General features: G+C 43.5%; 1 protein-coding gene across 3 annotated transcripts in view; it reads right to left on the bottom strand.

Moving 5' to 3' along the window:
- Positions 1-21289, bottom strand: part of tead1a (TEA domain family member 1a) — a 43865-nt gene extending 22576 nt beyond the window's left edge. For all 3 annotated transcript variants that reach the window (XM_080761697.1, XM_080761698.1, XM_080761696.1), the window contains exons 1-3: positions 21128-21289; positions 19741-19847; positions 6773-7362 (exon numbers count right to left, since the gene is read on the bottom strand). In XM_080761697.1, the coding sequence (XP_080617823.1) occupies positions 6773-6980 (208 nt within the window). In that variant the 5' untranslated portion in view covers positions 6981-7362; positions 19741-19847; positions 21128-21289. The remainder of the gene's footprint in view (positions 1-6772; positions 7363-19740; positions 19848-21127) is intronic.
- Between the last annotated feature and the right edge of the window lie 1173 nt (positions 21290-22462).

Consider the following 22462-nt stretch of genomic DNA (forward strand, 5'->3'; position numbering starts at 1 on the left):
ACCCCTGTTGGGCCCTCCCACACACACACGCATGCGCTCGCACGCACACACGCGCACACACACACACACACACACGTACACACGCAGGCAGGCACTATATACACATGACCCAACAATACAGGCATTCATGCAGACTGGCCGTCCCCTGATTAAAGGAACCAGCAGGCCAGCTGTACCCATGCTTGGGTGTGTGTGTGTGTGTGTGTGTGTGTGTGTGTGTGTGTGTGTGTGTGTGTGTGTGTGTGTGCGCACACACGCTTACAATGCTGAATAATTCACCCTATTCAATACAGAGCACAACACACTCAGCATGACCTGGCTAGTAGATAGATTGGAGAGAGAGAGAGACAGAGAGAGAGAGAGAGAGAGAGAGAGAGAGGTGAGAGAGAGAGAGAATGAACAAAAATAACAAAGTAACAAAAATAGACAGATGGACAGAGAAAAGGACAATAAACACGAACCATTACATTACAATTCGTGTGCGGGTGTGTGCGGGTGTGTGCGTGTGTGTGTGTGTGTGTGTGTGTGTGTGTGTGTGTGTGTGTGTGTGGGAGGGGGGGGGGGGAAGACACCTATGGATCCTATAAAAAAAAGCTCCCCCAATTGTACTTTTATTTACCGACGACTAGGTTTGATGATCAGAAGCCTTGTTTCCCATGATGCAAGGGGACGGGAGAGGAGAGGAGAGGAGAGGACAGGACAGGACAGGACAGGACAGGACAGGACAGGACAGGACAGGACAGGACAGGACAGGACAGGACAGGACAGGACAGGACAGGCTGCTTCTTTCTACTGGAACAGCAGAGTCAAGCCAGCTGGCCAACTGATGGTCAAGATCAGCACAAAGCCAAACCTCGACACACACTACCCGAACAGCGAACAACAATAGGCCTAACTAACTAGCAGATGGTGTGTGTGTGTGCCCGTGCGTGCTTTTGTGTGTGTGTGTGTGTGTGTGTGCGTGCGGTGTGTGTGTGTGTGTGTGTGTGCGCGTGCATGCGTCTGTGTACGTGCGTGCTAGCTTGACCAATTCCATTCTCGCCGAGATAGGGAGCTTAGACTGATAAAATCTACAGCTCCCATGCAGGTGTTTTCCTTCTAGCAAACCAAAAGCTGGGCCTGACAAACTGACTGACGCACACACACACACACACACACACACACACACACACACGCACACACACACACACACACACACACACACACACACACACACAATCACATACGGGCGCACACAACACACACACAAAAGCTGGGCCTGACAAACTGACACACGCACACACACACGCACGCACACATGCATGTTCCTGGCTGCTGAGGCTGACATCTGACTCCAGAGGGGCCAGCTGGTCTTTCTAGGAGGCTTAACGGTGAATTATCATCCTTCACTAACCCTGAGGCACATATCCCTCTCTCTCTCCCTCCCTCCCTCTTTCTCACCAACAACCCACTCCTTAACCCTCTGTTTGTCCATCTATCCGTCCAGCCCCTCACCCCCCCCCCCCCCCCTTATTTTCTCCTCTGCTCCTCTCCCTTTTCCTGGTAAAAGGCCTCTCTCTCTCTCTCTCTCTCTCTCTCTCTCTCTCTCTCTCTCTCTCCCTCGCTCGCTGCTTCCACTCAGGAGTCCCTCTCCAACCTTCCGCTTTCACAACATTTCCTCTGCTCGCTCCCTTCCTCTCATCTTACCCTCCGATCTCCCTCCTCGCTTGCCCAGTGAAAGACTTCAAGGCCAAAGTCAGATGGCCATTAACCGTGACAATGCCTCCTCCTCCTCCTCCTCCTCCTCCTCCTCCCACAGACAGGAGAACCATGACACACTCTCTCTCGCACGCACGCATGCACACGCACACGTGCACACACACACACACCAATGTGAATCAAAAAAGGAATGAAAGAGAGAAACATCCACGTCAACACAAACATGTGGCTCGTTTTGGCAAAAAGCACACGTGAGCCACGTTTATCTGATGATAAGAGCTCATCGACGCGTGACGGCCAGCAGCGTCCCGTCCCTCATAACATGTGCCCAATATTAGGAACATTTGGCCAAAAGAAAAAAACAACCAATCTACAAGCTCACTTTGCAACAGGTTGTAAGCATTATTAGCTATTTCCATTGGGAGTGAATGGGAAGAATACCAAACGAGTCGCCCCTTTATACCAACTCGCCCCCGGTCGTACAGCCGGCGGAACTATCCTGGTATTCCTAAAGTAACCTCACATGTGCACAATCAATGATCATAAACATAACAGTGTACCGTGTGGACATTTATAGTAGCAACGCCACATCATTCCTGCTCCACAAATCAAAAGACAAAACACACTTTGGTAGAACATAAGAGCATGTACTGTTACTACGCTACAGAATAACATTTCTAGTTTGTCACTTCCAGCTTACGGTGCTCACCATGTACAGTAATTTACAGCGGACACCTTGCTCTTATGTCATACCCGGGAGTCGGGGGGGGGGGGGGAAACTCCAGATGAGTAGGAGACCACCTGACCTATTGTTTTCACCACCAAGCTGAATGCATTCTCTGTTGCACAGTGGTGGTGACGCTTGTAAAAAAGTAAAAATAAATCAGTTGTTTCCGACAAGCAAAACTGTCACACGACGGAGTGTGAATCAGCGTTCAGGTCAACGCTTAGCCCTGTTCTCATACAGTGGAGTAGAATCAGGCTATGTCCTGGATGCAGGTCAACACTTAGCCCTGTTCTCATACAGTAGAATCAGTATATGTCCTGGGTGCAGGTCAACGCTTAGCCCTGTTCTCATACAGTAGAGTAGAATCAGGCTATGTCCTGGGTGCAGGTCATACAGTAGAGTAGAATCAGTCTATGTCCTGGGTGCAGGTCATACAGTAGAGTAGAATCAGTCTATGTCCTGGGTGCAGGTCATACAGTAGAGTAGAATCAGTCTATGTCCTGGGTGCAGGTCATACAGTAGAGTAGAATCAGTCTATGTCCTGGGTGCAGGTCATACAGTAGAGTAGAATCAGTCTATGTCCTGGGTGCAGGTCATACAGTAGAGTAGAATCAGTCTATGTCCTGGGTGCAGGTCATACAGTAGAGTAGAATCAGTCTATGTCCTGGGTGCAAGACAGGTGGAATCTCAGGGATTTAAGCTGAGACTCGGAGAGTTGCTTTTACCATCAAGCTCTGTCTGATGGTCCTATCTCTGTGCATGCGTAACATCAAGACCTACTAGCTAGAGAGTAATCAGCCGTACTTCCACTCTGTGTGTGTGTGCGTGTGCGTGTGCGTGTGTGTGTGTGTGTGTGTGTGCGTGCGCGCGCGCGTATGTGCGTGTATAAATTCACTGATTACACTACAAAAAAAAGCACTAAGGGTAATAAACAATGCAGGATACGGGACCACACACAGTCACTCACACACACACACACACACACAGTTTCTACAATCACGCCTTTTGAAGTTCATGGATATGGTCAATTATAACATTCTTCAAATTATGTTTAAAGCAAGATATAATAAATTACTCTACTTCTCGCCGGCTGGCAGGCGCGGCTGCACTATTAACTTTGGGGCAGGCCCGTCTAGAGTTAGAATGGACAGGTAGGCCTCTAGTTTTCGCCTGGTTTTCACACTAATAACTTTGGGGCCATCTAGAGTTCGAAATTTGAATGGACAGGTATAGGTCAGAAGGGAGACATCGAAGAGGAAGGATGGATGGGGAAGGTTCAACATATGGAATGTCAGAACAGGTTCTGAAATATATCCATATATGGAGATCTAAGGGTTTGAGGTTAGATGTAGAGCTGGCCAATACTAGTGATGACATCAGGGATCTCCATATATGGGCTTAACTGTGAAAAGCAGGTCGCATTTACTATGACATCAGAGTCTCCACATCTCCATCCCCGATGATGTCACAAGACCTGGGCACCATATATGGTGTTCGATTCCATATTTAACTGTGACCTTCGGTCACAATTATATACTGTACTATATTATTGTTAACAGTTAACTATGGAATCGTGCACTTCCCATCAGTGTGTGTGTGTTGGTTGGTCGGTCGGGGTGAGAGAGCATGACATCATCAGGGATGGAGCATGTGACATCATATATAGAGTATATATATATATATATATATATATATATATATACACACACACACACAGGTATATATATATAATAAGATTATATATATCTAACAAAACACATGTATATGATGTAGGAATCATACTTGATATCCCCTAGATACTATGCCATATATATAATATATACTAATTTGCCAATAACACACACACACACACACACACACACACACACACAACAACTTTAGTTAGTCATTGTATGTTGTGTCTTCTTTTTCAAAATGAATATTTTGTCCATGAGGGAAGGATGATGGATGGAAGTTCAATTCCCATTGAAGTGTCCATTATCGGGGTCCATACAATAGATCTGTAAGTATGATGCTACTGTATAAGCGCCTCACCACGAGACCTATAGCCGTCTACGGCCAACCTACAGTATGTACAGTACCATTGGAACGGATAATAGTCCTATTATTAACCTTTTCCTTCTCTCTCTCTCTGCCGCTTTTATTCACACATCCATCCTTTCTTCCTGCAGCACTGTGTGTAGTGTAGTGTGTGTGTGTGTGTGTGTGTGTGTGTGTGTGTGTGTGTGTGTGTGTGTGTGTGTGTGTGTGTGTGTGTGTGTAGTGTGTAGTATGTAGTGTGTAGTGTGTGCATGTTTCCGCTCTCTGTGAAAGTGTGAATGCGTCTCTGCACCGCCACTAAATGCAGAAAGAACACTGTTCAACGAGGCTGCCAAAAAGGACATGGTTGTCAGAAAACCGCTAACTTAATGTAGGAAGGACATTATAGAGAATGAAAAAAGAAGAGTTGTTTTAAAGAAAACCGGAGGACGATAAAAAGAAAAGACGAAATCCCACCGGTGTGATGAAGTGAGGGGGCGCTCTTATCATCATACATCATCTCATTCTGGCCAATCACAATTTTTGTCCTCACTTTTGTCTTCAACGTCTGTGTCTACACAGACCCTCAAAGCTGGACATATACATAGGAGAGGCTAGCGCCCCTCAAGAAAGGCGATTTAAGGCCTGATGTGTTTTCAGCTAAGCAATGTTTTATCTCGTTTAAGAGGTTCTGTGGCAGACCCGTTTCAAATTAACAATCAAGGTTTTACTGTGCTAATAAACTACATGTCTTTCTTTTATAACCTAGCTGTCTCATCCTCCGGGAGGGGAACCTCTATTTATTTCAACCGACTGCACATCAACACACAGGGCAGAACAGGAGGGACACAAATACGTATATAACCCGCAAGCGCTATCATAAAGAAATTGCTTGTGGACACACTTAATTTATATCAACAAGGAGGGAGAGAGAGAGAGAGACAGAAAAGGAGGGAAAGAGAGAAGAGAGAGAGGGGGGGGAGGGGGAGAGAGAGCTAGAAAGAGAGAGAGAGAGAGAGAGAGAGAGAGAGAGAAAGAAAGAAGGGTGGAAGCGCAGCTGGTGACAGCCAGAGGACCATCTGCTCCCCTGTCTGATAGTTCACACACACACACACACACACACACACGCGCGCATTCCACCCACACTGATGTTCCTAGCATGCCTCCATTGCCCATTCTCTGTTGTCTCATCTTGCCTCTCTCCCTCTGCTGCCGACACCGTGTCCTGCGAGACGTTGCTCATAGAGGCGCGTGCGCACGCACACGCACACACACACACACACACACACACACACACACACACAGTGTGTGTATGACATCATCACACAAGTATATCATACTTGTGCACACACATGAGTGCTGGAGGTCAATCAATGATCAGCTCCAATATTCATTATTCTCCATTTGATCGTCCTGGGCTGTTTGGGTCTCTACAATGCAGGCAGATCAAAAGAAAATGCCCCTTTTCTCAGACGCATCAGCTATGTCATGATGTGTCTCATTTTATTGCACGCTGGGAACTCCACGCAGTTTCTAATTAAATTAAACTGAGTTTAAAAAAACATGTTTGAGAAGTTATGTCATTAAATAATTTTGTTGAGTCAATGTATTTTTTTTAATTAACATTTTCATTTGCTGTAAGTATATAAGAACCAAATCTGGGCCATCAGCTCACTCAGATAATAGCTCACTAATCATTGGTATACCAGCCCGTGAAATACTATTGGTCAGATTTCGCAGTCCTCCTCATCCAAAGTAAACACTGAAGGCCTATTCATACATACTCCAGTTTTAGGTGATAAGGTGACCACCAAAACGGTGGCTAGTAAAAACAGACAGATGTGTTGGGGTGAGCATGGGGTGAATGCCGTGATTCTGGGGGTTAACTCTATAGACACATACAAAACAGAAAAAAATTGCAAATATCACAGGCACTCCATCTTTAACTCCCCATGCATAGTTACTAGCCTCATTATCTTCATCATATTAGATGGAGTTACAGTTTAGAAGATTAACCAATTTTGGGCGAGAACCCCTTTTGGGTGTTAGCATTATGTTATGCTTTAGCTATTGAAAAATAGCAGATCTTCAAGCTCATAGCGCGCTACGAGCTTGTAGGTCTGCTATTTTTGAAAAATCGAAGAACGACTGACATAGAAAACATAGCTTTTTCAGAAAACTGTCAGGATGTAGAAGACATTTTTAGAATCTGGTCTCAGGTCAGAATGGGTTAAATACGTGGCTGGTTGTGAGCTTATAAAATCAGCTGTTTTTGGCACCCCCACCCCCCCTCCCCCAGAATAAGAGAATAGCCTCCCGGTTACTCACCATACATCTTTCCTTCATCCGACAGTATAATCTTCCTCCGTCCACAGGGCGGGTAGATGGCCAGGGCTTCCTGAAAGCTCTGTTCGATGTCTGGACTCCAGACCCCTTCGGGGTCCCCGTCCAACGTCTTGTCTCCTCCAGAGTCACTCTCTCTGTCCATGTCCTCCTCCCCCCCGCTTTCACTCCCACTCCAGCTACTGCGGTCCATGTTGGTGGCTAACGCTAACGCTATAGCCCGTCTTCACTTCACAAGGTCTTCGGCCTCAACACGGACGCCGTTGGTTTGCCACTATACTAGGGCAGCCGAAGGTTGACAAAGCCAGCGGTTAACCTATTTCATACCTTATGGCAATTCTGCAATGGCCCCTAGCGCAAGCGATATAGCTTAGGACACAGAATTCAATTATGTCCGTTTATTTTCTTTTGAAGACAGCTACCCAACTGACCGCCAATTGGCATCTGCTGGTTGATGGTTGTTCCAAAATGCCCCAAAACTCCTTGAATTCAACGCTGAATGTAGCAAGGAACGGTAGTAGGTCCGTAGATGATTCGGTGTGCTGATTGAAGATCCCAAGACAGTCAGCGGAAATCTGAAACATAAAAAAGAGAGGGGGGAAAAAAAGCTCAGCTTAGTTGAAAACAAGCTTTGATCTTCAAACGGATCTAGGCCCATCCCCAGCTTTGGAGGGGTAATCACATATATATATATATATATATATATATATATGCACCAGAATCTGGTTCTCCCAGTCCCGGCAGTAGTTCCGGAGCAACGGATTGTGTGGCCTTGCTCATTCCCTGATGGACTGATCGAGGGTAGCTACTGAGACGTGAATCGGGATTTGATCAACCCCGGCTGGGTCGCCTGAGTGAGGGGTATGATGTTGGTAGACCCGAAACCCTGTTGACCTCAGGATACATCACTGAGGATACGTCCCAGGTGCATCCATGCGAAGTTATATATATATATATATATATATATAATATTTAAATATTTATTTATTTTTGCGATAGTTAAAATGTGTGTTTCGTATGAAACCCGTGGAAGTAATTTGCTACCACATCCACAAAGCAGTGAATGAGTATGACAAACGTTATGTTACGACACTCTCACAAGAAATTAAAATAAAATAAAATAATAAAAAATATGTGTTCCACTGAACACATATTTCGGTAAGTAAATAGGAAGCATAAATCAGGCTTAAGAAAACGAGACAGACAGACAGACAGAGCACCAGACTGCTATCACACACAACTCTTTAAAGACTGCATGCAGAATCTTGGCCTTAATTACACGATAACTGTAAACATTGATGCAACACACACACACACACACACACACACACACACACACACACACACACACACACACACACACACACACACACACACACACACACACACACACACACACACACACACACACACACACACACACACACACACACACACACACACACACACACACACACACACACACACACACACACACACACACACACACACACACACACACCATCCAAGTCATATGCTGCCAATTCCTTGGGCAAATCCATGTCACTTCGCCATGTCATGCTGTTCACACTTCACTTGCACTGTGGTGCACGAACACAACACACACACACACACACACACACACACACATACAGTAGCCAACAACAGTTTGGACACAGAGGATTAAACCTCATCCACACGTTTCAGCTCAGTTTAACAGTTCTGTGTGGACCAACGGAAAGGCTTGTAATGTTTTACACACCTGGGGGAAAAACACTGCTGCTCTGTCAGGAAGCAAGCATGGCTCTCTCACTCTCTCTCTCTCTCTCTCTCTCTCACACACACACAACCATGTGTTATGGTCCATAACACATGGTTGTGTGTGCGCGTGTTATGGATGAAATCTGCTGGCTATCTATCTCTTCTCCTCCCCTCTCCAGACTAATTTCCCTCCATTCTCTCTCTCCTCCTGCCCTCCCCCATGGGTTTTCCATCCCAACAAGGATTCATTCATCCAGCAGGCTTCATTGTAGAACCCCAGCAACAGCATATGTTTCCTCTAGTCTGTCGCTCTAGCAGCAGTGTGTGTGTGTGTGTGTGTGTGTGTGTGTGTGTGCTCGCGCGTGGGCGGGCGGGCATGCACGTGTGTGCGTGCTCGCACGTGTTAAGAGGCGACTGATGGAGTATACTTCAAATTAATCTGGGGTTTTGTGCGCTATGATGGCATTGCTTACCAAGCAGAATCAACCTAAGCGCTCCGTGTGTGTGACACTGTGTGTGTGTGTGTGTGTGTGTGTGTGTGTGTGTGTGTGTGTGTGTGTGTGTGTGTGTGTGTGTGTGTGTGTGTGTGTGTGTGTGTGTGCGCAGTCTGTGGGAAAAAAATAAGTTCCATTTCGACCACTAAATGAGTGCTGAACTACTCCCCTCTGAAGAAGAGTTATAGTCTGTGACAACCCGTAATCATTCCCAGATCAGCGATTAATACTAAAGGAACAGTTCAAGACATTCACAACATCTCTTAAGGAGTGTTACAAAAAGAAAAGTGATGTAAAAAGTAAGTACAAGTGAATACATACTGAATTCCATGTTCCCAAAAGGGTCCAACATTTCTGTTAATTATCATATTAGGTACAGTATATGCTTGGGAATTTTGGACATGCACAAATTCAATACAATAATTGGTCCGTTTAACGAACCCTTTTTACGGGTGGGAGATGGGTACATAAAAATGTATTTTCTCCATTTATTTTTGCCCGTTTCATCGAGCTGTAACCATGCATTGCATTCAGCGGTGCACTCTTCCATCACATGTACAGATCATTTGCCAGCATCCCATTAAATAGGAATTCAGTGCAATTACAAACCTCTGCTGCATGCACAGCACAGTGCATTCTCCCATCACATGTGCAGCCCACATTACTGCCACCGCTATGTCACTGTGTGATGATAACAATACGTTATTTTGGTAAGGTTTTTTAATAACTGTATACTCGGGACAACTAAAATAAATCGGGACAACTATATATATATATAAATATATATATATATATATATATATATATATATATATATAAATATAAAATAGTGAAAATAGCTGATCGACAAGATCACGAAGCATTGCATTGTGACGTTTTTTCCTCTATATGGGGTGGGTGGGTGGGAAGAGAAGAGAAGAGAAGAGAAGAGAAGAATTTGTCAGATAAAACTCAAACTGACTTCTAGCTACTCTGGTAGCGCACAGGGAATGCGTCTGTTTGCATCTCTCTCTCTGTCTCTCTCTGTCTCTCTCTGTCTCTCAGCAAAATGTTTGGTCCCTACTCCCTAGTTTCATTATTCAGCTATAGGAGGACACCATCACACCCTGCAGACCACTCCAGCTATAGGAGGACACTATCACACCCTGAAGACCACTCCAGCTATAGGAGGACACCATCACACCCTGAAGACCTCTCCAGCTATAGGACACCATCACACCCGGCAGACCTCTCCAGCTATAGGAGGACACCATCACACCCTGAAGACCTCTCCAGCTATAGGACACCATCACACCCTGCAGACCTCTCCAGCTATAGGAGGACACCATCACACCCTGCAGACCACTCCAGCTATGGGAGGACACCATCACACCCTGCAGACCACTCCAGCTATAGGAGGACACCATCACACCCTGCAGACCACCCCAGCTATAGGAGGACACCATCACACCCTGCAGACCACTCCAGCTATGGGAGGACACCATCACACCCTGTAGACCACTCCAGCTATAGGAGGACACTATCACACCCAGCAGACCACTCCAGCTATAGGAGGACACCCTGCAGACCACTCCAGCTATAGGAGGACACCATCACACCCTGAAGACCACTCCAGCTATAGGAGGACACCATCACACCCTGTAGACCACTCCAGCTATAGGACACCATCACACCCTGAAGACCACTCCAGTTAGGACAGCAGGCATAATGCTCTCAGTGCCAGCTCTCAGGAGAACAGACAATGGGCATCCAGCCACAACCCTGCAGCTGCCCCCACCGTCTCTCTCTCTCTCTCTCTCTCCCCCTCTCTCTCTCTCTCTCTCTCTCTCGTTAAAAAAGTGTTTAAAAAAAGTCACACTCGTGTGAAGTGAGGGGCGCTAATATATTAAAGTCTTCTAACTCTTGTGCATTAGGTGATGGTGATGTAAAACAAACGGTGCCACAACACAAACATTAAATGCCATTAACAACAAAGAGACAATGTGACATAATGAGGGACAATATGACGTAAATGTTCCCTTCATTGTCAACGGCGTTTTTTTAAAACAAACTAAAAACAAACATTAAACCTGTAGGAGGGGCTATATATATATATATATATATATATATATATATATATATATATATATAATAGGGAAGGTGGATGGCCATTTAAAACATGTTTAGAGTTCAGCTGTTTGTGCCTCGACTCATGGGGAACACTTCTGTCACTTTGACTAGTAAGCTCCGCCCTCAGATCTTCCGCCACTTTGAGCAGTTCGACAAAACGCTTAAACCTGATTTTCTGCCGGGAGCAGCAATTTGCGTGGAATGTTTTACACACAATATATGAAATCCCAGTTGTGTGTGTGTGTGTGTGTGTGTACACATGTACACGGAACTATAAGCCTTTGATATATCCAGTGACATCATGCAATGAACAGTAATGATCACACACATGATGAGGGTCTGTTTCACCAAAGGGCCAAAGTGTGCGTGTGCGCGTGTGTCACTCAGGGGGGGGTCTTGTTGGTATACGAGTTAAATCGTTTTATCGCAAGCGTTATTTCCTTTCAGTTATTCTGTTATTGGACGGCTGTCACGGCTCAACTGCATCTGTTTTAACCGCTTCCAGTATTCCAGTACACACAAGCACACACACCACACGCTTTAATACAAGAGGATTTTCTCGTAATCCTCAAAGCAAACATTGTTCCACTTTGCAGTGTTTTGCCGTGTTTACAATATGGCCTCTAATAGGCCCACCAAACAGAATTGCTCTTAATCTCAGATGCGTTCGTCATATTCCACTTTACGAGCTTGGAGATCTGCTATTTTTGGAAAATTGTGAAATCTTTGAATATATATACTTTCAGTGCGAACATTTTTAACTCAAATCTTGGGTGAGGTCCTTGGAACAACGTATTTTCAGATAGGGGTCGGCGGCCAATTACTATCGTTTTTGGGGTCTTTGAGAATCACTGACACAGAAACATAGGTTTTTCTGAAAACTGTCATAATTTAGAAGACATTCGTAGAATCTGGTCTCAGTCCTAAATAGGTTAAAGTATACTACAGAGTTACGTAAAACTTGGACGTGGCTTCCATGATCTGGACCAGTGGTTCCCAAACTTTTCAGGTCGAGACACAAAAGACAGAGAGATCAGATGTTTGCCCATGCAGGACCCAAACTAGTGACAATAGCAGATCTACAAGCACACAACGCGTCACTTCACACCGCACAGTGAGCTTGTGGATCGGCTATTTTCACTAGTTCTATTTCACAGAATTTCTTATATTTACCGTATTTGATTTGTTTGTTTTATAATTATAAAATAATTTGAAAAAAATATATAAAAAAACAAAATTGAAATATATATATCTTTTTAAATGTAGGAAAGTAAAAGTGTGTATTTTTTACTTGTGTAGTGACTCGTGATCCATAACAATTGGTCCGCGACACACAAACGGGTCCCGACCCAGTGTTTGGGAAACTATTAGTATTTTTCAAAGTACATTATCGTTGAGTAAGTTTAAGACAAGTCGACAGTCGCCAAAAATAGATGAATGATTTTACCAGTACATATTCCTATTTTTATACTCGTGTTAACCTACATACCTAATCGGTCCAAGAACGCCACTTACAGAATCATAAGTGGAGAAACAAGTGACTGTTCTTTTGTTCTGTTGCACATTCAGAGATAAACGGGGAGGCGGCAGTGAGAGAGACGACTTCCTTCAGGAGTTAACCCATTCTGAACGGGCACCCATTTTGGTGTTAGCATCATGTTATGCTTTAGCTATTGAAAAATAGCAGATCTACAAGCTCATAGCGCGCCACCGAGTGGCGCGCTACGAGCTTGTAGGTCTGCTATTTTTGAAAAATCGAAGAACGACTGACATTTTTTTAGAATCTGATCTCAGGTCAGAATGGGTTCATCAGACCAGTGTGTGTCCAGTGGAAACCTCGTATGAATCTGATCTCAGGTCAGAATGGGTTAAGGAGAGGCTGTGATTCACAGCATGCTCTCCTCATTATTTCACCATCCCCTCCTCAGAGTTTACGCAAAAAAAAAGATCACTCGCACAAACACATGCACGTCCATACCTTTGTGCCACGCGGTAATTGGACGCAGATTGAGATTGGAGAGGTCTCATATAGTGAAGTGCTAACTTCCTCCCTAGAAATATGATGTTGAAAGGGTTTTTCCTGGCATTTTGTCTCTCTCTCCGTCTACATAATGTCTTTGCTGATTCACTGGTAGCCATATTTGCTGAGTCAGACTTGGCTTTCATCTTGGATCATCCTGGGGGGGTTGTGTGTGCCCACTCTCGCATAGACACATGCGCAGTTGCGCGCACACACGCACACACGCACACACACACTCACTCTGTCGTGATAAACAAAACTGTGGCCTTAGGTTAGGTTAGGACAATACCAACACGCTTTAATAATAGGCCAGTCAATCTAAGGTTTGAACCAAAATAAATTGCAATAGTAATCGTTCAAGGTTTCTTTATGGTCCTTAGGGTCATCCAAATAACATAAAGAAATGTCAAAGAAATAATTAATTAGTGGATCATGGTGAATTCAGGGGTTGAAAGTTGGGTACCATTAACAACCAAAGCAAATTATTCATCATGCTTTAACCCATTCTGACCGGGAACCCGTTTTGGTGTTAGCATCATGTTATGCTTTAGCTATTGAAAAATAACAGATCTACAAGCTCATAGCGCGCCACCGAGTGGCGCGCTACGAGCTTGTAGGTCTGATATTTTTTGAAAAATCGAAGAACGACTGACATTTTTAGAATCTGATCTCAGGTCAGAATGGGTTAATCAGACCAGTGTGTGTCCCGTGGAAACCTCGTATGAATCTGATCTCAGGTCAGAATGGGTTAAGTAGCATGTGACGTGTCAAACTAGGTTTTTTTTTCATGATTCTAAACCCATTCCAAGCATTAGTTTTGTACAAAAAAACACTACTTGGGCTAAATTAGGCCATACAGCCAGTTGCCCAAATGTGATGACCTCATCACATTTGTGATGATGGCTATGGCCTACACTCACTTTGCTGTCTGTTAAACTACATTAACTACAGTAAAACTTTAGTATTGCTTTGCAGTTTGCACAGACAAATACGGGTTGGGAATGGGATACACAAAGGAAAACTCTTATCTGATGGCTGAGCAAGGACACATTTTCATCAAATAAGATACTGTAACTAAACGTACCGGTAACCACTCCCTGTTGTTGTTCTACCCAGAACACTGTTGTGATCCATGACGATCAAACGTCAAGGACCAGAAAAGGCTAAGTGAAACAGAACAGTAGGTCTGTGCTGTAAAACGGTAAAATATTGATCACCCGGCCGTGTCTGTACAATTCAATAGGCTTTATTTAGATAGGCTAAGCACACTGAGAGCACATACTTGTTACATAACACAATTAACCCATTCTGACCTGAGATCAGATTCATACGAGGTTTCCACTGGACACACACTGGTCTGATGAACCCATTCTGACCCGAGATCAGATTCTAAAAATGTCAGTCGTTCTTCGAATTTTTCAAAAATAGCAGACCTACAAGCTCGTATCGCGCCACTCGGTGGCGCGATATGAGCTTATAGATCTGCTATTTTTCAATAGGTAAAGCATAACATGATGCTAACACCAAAATGGGTGCCCGGTCAGAATGGGTTAAGACCTCTGGCCGATTCTACACTATGTCCTTGCTATGATGTGGTGCTCAAACTTTTTCATGCTAAGGACCCCAACAATTATATGTGGCCACCAACCCCCCATCTCAAAATATTTGTTCCAGGGACCCTCCCAGAAGCAAGAAGATTTTAGTAAAAAAAAGGTTCACTTAAAAAAAAAGAAATATTCAAAGATTTTCACACATTTTTCAAAAATAGCAGATAAACTTCTATATATATATCTTCTATTGTTCAATAGCCACATTATAAAATTATGGTTTAAGTGGTTAAAATCTAAAGTGACTTAAAGATGCTTCCCCGGTGTTAAACAAATGGGACAGTCTGATAGGCCCTGCAATCGAGTGAAGCTTCAACACACCAGGAAAGAAATGAGATGTCATAACAGACATTACTATAGTTAGAAGAAGAAACTAAACTTTTTGTGGCATTTCGGTCGTGCTGACCTTCCTCAGATGAAATAAAGGTCAGCCCGACCAAAACGTCATTTAACGTATTTTTAACAGAAGGCTAGTGTGATTTCTAGTATGGAGTATGGAGTGTTGCTCAGAAACAGAGATTAAATCTACAAGTGGAAAAAGAGGTATAGGCCTTAAAATGCAGATCACTGGCATCCTTTAAATTTAAAACAAGTCCTGAAAATCCACCTTTCAGCAGGCCTAAGGGGGAGGAAATGATCACTTCTCTCAGACAGGTGATCAAACCCCCGCCCCCCCATCTTTACAACACCCTTTTCCCCCTCCACTCTGTACATACAGTAGTTGTTTTTTTGTGAAGATATTGAATTTTGTTATTTTTCATGATTCATGACTCACCATTCATGTTTCATATTTCATGTTTATAAATTGAATACATAGGACCAGAATGGAAATAAGACTGCAAGGACTTCTTTTTGGTGCTATCCTTTTAGAGTAGAGTAGACCAAGTGTCTACTCTGTACTGTTTACATTTCTATCTAATAAAGTATTCAAACAACCAACTTATAGCCAAAGTATACGTATAACTTAACTTGCTTAATGATCACACAAGAGGTATCTATTATGAAAGACTAGGACTTTTGTGATGCTAAAATCAGTATGTTTGGGACCAACAGCATGTGGTTACACCCCCCATCTCCCCTGCTGCTAACCATAATGATCATCTCAGACGTCAGACCTAAACTGTAATCAGATTCTTGATTTTTACGATGCTGGCTTCCGATGATCTACAATACATCGTTGCTGTTTCCCATCTACACTGTGACCGTCAATGAAACGCCTGAAATATTTACTTTAAAAAAAGTGGATGGTGGGTGAGACAGATATCTGTGACCAGCCACTGGCTCGGGAAGAGATAGAGCGGCCACTTGGGAACCGGAAGGTTCCGGAACCGGAACCGGAAGGTTCCCGGGATGATCGCCATCGGCAACCCAAGGGTGAGTGTCAAAGGTGTCCTTGAGCAAGACACTGAATGCCTACTATAATACTGATGAACAGATTGGTGTCTTACATACATATTTCATCGTGCCCTAGTCTCTCGTGTAACCAAACGATCCGAGATTTCCGTTTACTGAAACCGTAGTGCTAAGTGATATCTAATGCCGCTTTTCCAAATGTAGCGTCATCTTGCATTAATTATACCCCTCTTTAACCAGTTCAGCTCTTCCCACGTTTAATTTATGTTTCCACTGTACTGTACAGCAGTACAGTGTACTTTAGTACCCCTCCACCAGAAGATTGACTTGAGTTCAACTCGGCAACATCCTCTGTGCTCTCCGTAAATATTGTTTTAGTCATAGTTTAGTCACCCTAACTGTTTTAGTCGACTACCTATCATACGATTTTAGTCGACAAAATCTACAGTTGATTTTGTCAACAAAAATGCATTTTGGCGGTTCTTGATGGAAACGGCAAAAAGTCACTAAACCTACTTCCCTTAAAGTCCACACAAAACTGAGTGCAATGGATTATATAATACAGAAAAAGGAAGGTATGGTGTAAGTGTCAGTTTGTTTATATCCGTAATTGCAAAATGTTGCACAAAAATTTAAATGTACAGTATCTCACTTACAGCGCCGGCTGATACAAAATGAATGTTTTCAAATAAAGTAAACTCCGTCTGAGAATATGGCAAAGGGACACTCCCTTATTCCCCATGTGCTCCCATTCAGAGGGGCAAGCAAGAAGTGGTTGTAATCTGGACTTCCTGTGCACTTCCTGCCGAGACCAGGAAATCAGAGGTTGATTCAACTTCCCATGCAGGCAGTTGGCGCGTTGCAGTGATTTTGTTTTTAACTGTGTCCGTCTTGACTGTCAAAACACAAGCAGGCTGGAACAGTGGTTCCCAAAGCCTTTTAGCCCAGTGGTTCCCAAAGCCTTTTAGCCCAGTGGTTCCCAAAGCCTTTTAGCCCAGTGGTTCCCAAACTTTGTCATGGCAAGGACCCCCAAATTGACACTAATTGGCCCCGTGGACCCGCATAAGAGAAGATGTTTAGGGCTCTAGCAGTGATTCTCAACCATTTTCATTTCAAGGACCCCCAGTTTGATATGCAATATAGGCTATGGACCCCCCATTTAATGGAATTTCTATCTCTGGGACCCCCGTTTATATTGTAAAAGCAATGTTAATTTAACTCTGAGAGTGTACAAATGGGAAAATAGTAGATGTACCTCACAACTCGTCACACCACATTGCGAGCTTGTATATTGGCTATTTTCACTAGTTCTTAATCTTTTTTCTTTGTATGGAATTTGTTTGTTTGTTTTATATATATTTTAAACGTAGGAAAAGAAAATGGGATTTTTTACTCGAGTCGTGACCCATAAAAACAAATGACCCACAGTTTGGGAACCACTGGTCTGGAAGACTTGCTCGCTGGAGACTGGGAGACTCACAGAGAGAAAGAGACAGACAGACAGACAGACTGGAAGGCAGGTGAAGGCAGACGGGGAAACCAGCAAGCCAGCACAGGCTCAACTGGCCTCCAGTAGCCAGCAGCCCTCCCCCCCAAACACCCAGGAGGAGGCTATTGTTCCCCAGTTTCCCAAACAAAGCCCACAACCCCTCCGCCCACCCCGTGCCCCCTGTCAGTCCCCCCACCCCACCCGATACACACCATTGTTGCCCTAATAAACCCCCCCCCCACCCCTCCCTCCCAAATTTCATTACATGTGAGCACGGTCTCTTGAAAAACACACGACCGTCTGTCTGTTGAACACAATATCTATCATATCTGTCATGTGTTCTCCCTTTCTCACTCGGAACCATTTGCATGTCGGTAAATAAAATGCATAAACAAATTACCAACAAGAATACCTCTACTACACATTCACCTTATATTACCCCAGCTTCCTTACAAATTCTCCAAATATCTCTGAAAATATGAAATACAGTAAGAAAAAAAAAAAAAAAAAGAAAGAAAAATAAGTATGATTTCATACATCATGGCACCACACATTCTGTCGCACACACTGAGAACCTGTTGATTCAGTAACACGGTACTGTAGTGTAAAACACCAAATATCCCCGGCTAAAATATCTCTCAAACCAATTTTTTCCACTTTTTAAAACAAAAACTATGAATATTCTTTTTTTAAATAAAGGAAGGAACACAATAAGTAGCTCTACATCTGTGTTTCACAAGACATCATTTCATGCCCACGGGATTAGTCGACTAATCCCGCAGTTCTGAAAATCTGCGTGCCGGATTTTGTTTCTGGAAACAAGACGACAGATGAAACACGGAAGAACAGAAAGGACAGCAGCCGCCTCGCAGATCCTCCACCATATTGTAAAGGCATTGGTTAACTACGCGAACACACACACACACACACACACACACACACACTGGCTGTGGTAAAAGCACACACAAGCCATATGGTGCGTCCTCAACCACCAACGCCTGTTGCTGCTCTTAACAATGGGCCTGGCCCTGGACAGCGAGGCAAACACACACACACACACAAGCACACACTAACGCGTGCACGCGTACGTACACACGTGTACACACCAAATGGTCGTTAGTCAGTCAGTCTGTGTTGCTTAGGCCCAGAACAAACGCCTGGATTTGCATTCTGCTCGACTACCCCCTCCCCACCCCACACACGCGCGCAAACACACACACATGTACACACACGCCTCCCCCAGTCTCTACAGGTGCATGGAGCACTCAAACCAGATGTCAACGGAGAGAGAGAGAGAGAGGGAAGAGCGGGAGGCTATTTGTTTGTCCAGTGTGACTGATAAAGCTTTGTACAATGACAAGCTTAGACAGCCAAATTGTCACTGTTAATTTAACGTCTGACAGTGTAAATAGAAATAGAACTAATGGACCTGTAAGGATTTTTTTCCCTCTCCAACAGGAGAAGGCTGCATATTATGTTTGCACCCATGTCCGACCGTCTGTGTTTTTGTCTGTCTGTTCAATGTCTGTCTGTCCATCTTCTCAGGTACAGCTCACTGGACTGATCGGCGTGAAATTGTGCACGCACACTCAGTAGGCCAAAGAAGAACTGTCCTCTGTCCCTCATTTTCCCAAATCTTCCTCATGGTGGCGCTATAACAGGCCGCTTCACATTTTGGCCAATAACTCTGGAACTGTATGGGGTTGTACAGTCAAAATAAATATGTCAATAATGTCAAGACTATCTGCAACTTTGTGTGTTTTTTTTTTTTTTGCAAAACCTTTTAAGCAAATCAGTACACATGACTACAGCGTATTCATCATATCTGATCAAGGTGTTTCTGTCAGATTCTACAATTTACTTTGCGATATGTGCTCTAAGAAGGAGCACTTTTCTATTTAATTTCTACACTCTTATAGACCTTTGCAATAAAAAATAAATAAAAGTGTATACTATGACCCTCGCAATGTTCTGTTTCCACACTCTTATGGACCCACAAGTGTAATCTCTTCTTCTTTACCCCAAAAGTTACAATAGGCTATAAAACAAATAAGCTGCACAAAGTAGTGCACTCCAATGTTCCATAATGCTTTGCTGCAATGACAACCAAATGTGAGCCTGGACATGATGCTTGTACCAACCTTTGTGGTTTCTCTGGAGTAGGGTCAGAAGAACTGCACAGGACCGCCACAGGGGGATGAATGCTATCTTCTTAACTTCAAATAGGATGTCATTTCCACTTTTCCTCCTGGGACATGATACAAATAATAAGAATATTGTCAGACAAATGTGCATAGTTGTAAGTCAGACTATCATGAAACTCATCCTTTGGCGAACAACACATAACTGCATTCTTGGAAATCATTTCCAGATATATATTATTTCTAATTTACATTGAAAAGCAGTAGTCTACAATAATGACAACACCCCTCTCTCCACATATTTCTTTTTCGAGATGAGGCATTTTGACATCATATCTTTATTTAATTAAGCTCATGGAACTATAGTGTAGACTTACTGTATATATTTAACGCAATTTCAGTGTTCAAATTAAGTGCTAAAATGAAATTAAAGTTACAACCTTACCTCATTTCAGTCTAACAAAGGTTTGTTTTGACAAAATGTATTAAAGGTAAAGCTCTACCATTAGGCTACGACATCACATTGCTTGCATTCACGTTGTGATAAACGTTCCAAATAGAACGCAACCTGTATTTTTGCATAATCATTGTTAACCAAATACCTTTAGGTTTTCCCTACACTTGCTATTACCAACTTCATTTGGTTAATATAATAGCACTGGGTATATTTCTGGTCTAGCCTGCAACAACTTTCCCTAAATCTAAATGCCATTATTTTTTTGCCCTGGCCACAGATTTTGAACGCGTTAGCAATTATGGCAACTAACGGTGTAATTATTGTACGCAGAGTAGACTATCATCAGTGAGAATTACTATTAGGTGTGGATGGTGTATTTTTATTCAGGCCTACCGGGCCTAGTCCTAAACACTACACAACACACACAGTACACAGAGAGAATGAAACCCCGCCGATGCAACAAGTCCCCCGATTACTCCCAGCTTTGTTCGGCATCTGCCTCTATATCTAGGCAGCAGGAACATGTTATCATCCTGTTGGTTAGACAAAGCGGTGTGTAGCCTACTAATTTATCAACGCATCACTACTGAGCATTTTTTATTGAATTCGTAATAATATAACGAAAGCGCCCGGGCAATTACAGTTAGAAAACAGGTTGATTTTGTTTTTGGGGTATAGTGTAGTGGGGAGGGGGATCGGATCGGGATAGTGAAAGCAACATGGTTCGCTGTTATTAAGCTCCGTTCGCCAGTCAATAACAAGCTTATTGGAACTGACAAACACCTGTGTGTTTTGTGTATGCCATAATGTATATAATGTGCATTAAGATGTTTAATTTACCCTTTCGACAACCACTTTTATTATAAGATAAATGAAATGTCCGGGGCGCAGCAGCGCACAGAGGCTGGCCAAAACTACTTGGGAACTTACCTTGATCCGAAGCGCCTCTTTATGAAATAATTTCCACCGATTATCCTCGAATTATATTATTATAGTGTCTGGAAGGTCTCCGGGAACTCCTGGAGGCTTTTGTTTTGAACCTATCAGGCGGGCCGGGCGCGTCAGATCGCCCTCGTATCTACAGGGATGCGAAATATGCGCGGAATGAGAACAGGAATGGGAGCAGGAATGAAATGAACGCAAAGATTGAGTTAGCGGGGCGGGGTGAGAGAGTGGCGTCACTCTGCTCTGGATGGACTGAAATGGGAGGATGGGTGGAATAAAAAAAGAAAGAAGAGAGAGAAAGGGGGGAAGGGGGCGAACTGTATGGGCTGCGTTTCAACAAAAGAACTGTAGGCGTGTGTGTGTGTGTGTGTGTGTGTGTGTGTGTGTGTGTGTGTGTGCCCAAACTAACTCCATTCAAAGAAAGAACGGACAGGGAGGGAAGACATTGACAAGACTACAGCCTTTCACATTAATATTAAGAAGAAAAGTGGCCTGCTGGCCAAAACACACAGGTGTCACACAGGTGAGAAATTACAATGGCATATAGGTCAGGAGTCAGGACTACTATAAGGATATAGTAGTCCTATGCCATTGTAATTTTAAATAATTGTGAATTTAAAAATGACTATATTCAAGAATTCCGTGAATATAGTAATTTAAAAATCACCCCCCCCCCCCTAAAAAAAAAGTTAAACATGTTATTCCTTTGAACACGACCTAGGATTAAAAAAAAAGAAAGAAAACTAGGTTGGTGGCGATCTCGTGAATGCCCAGTCAGTGTCTGCCTCCTCTCTAAAACTCTGCCTTATAAAAGGAGTTGTTGTTTACTAAAGCTGCTGCTCATCTCAGGTTTCATCCCCTCAGGTATTGCTGGACTGTCATCTCCCCAGGGGGAGTTGCCGTGACAAAACAAACAGATATGCCAGGGTTCACAACCTGAACCAGTCCACTGCTGCAACCTGACACCTCAACAAGAGGGCCATGCAACCACCAGACTCATGGCATTCCACACACACATGGTGTGTTGTTGTTTGTGTGTGAGAGTGTGTGTGTGTGTGTGTGTGTGTGTGTGTGTGTGTGTGTGTGTGTGTGTGTGTGTGTGTGTGTGTGTGTGTGTGTGTGTGTGTGTGTGTGTGTGTGTGTGTTTTACTTAAGTACAAATATCAATACAATATTGTATGTATGCCAGTGGTAAAGCTCTAAACTGAATTCCGTTGTTTCATGCAAGCAACGACAATAACTTATATCTATCTAAAAATTGCTCTGTTACAAGTAAAAGGTCTTGATATTGGTAAATTAATTTGAGTAAAAGTACAAAAG

The sequence above is a fragment of the Protomyctophum bolini genome (assembly GCF_963924005.1).
Source record: "Protomyctophum bolini genome assembly, chromosome: 4".
Lineage (NCBI taxonomy): Eukaryota > Metazoa > Chordata > Actinopteri > Myctophiformes > Myctophidae > Protomyctophum > Protomyctophum bolini.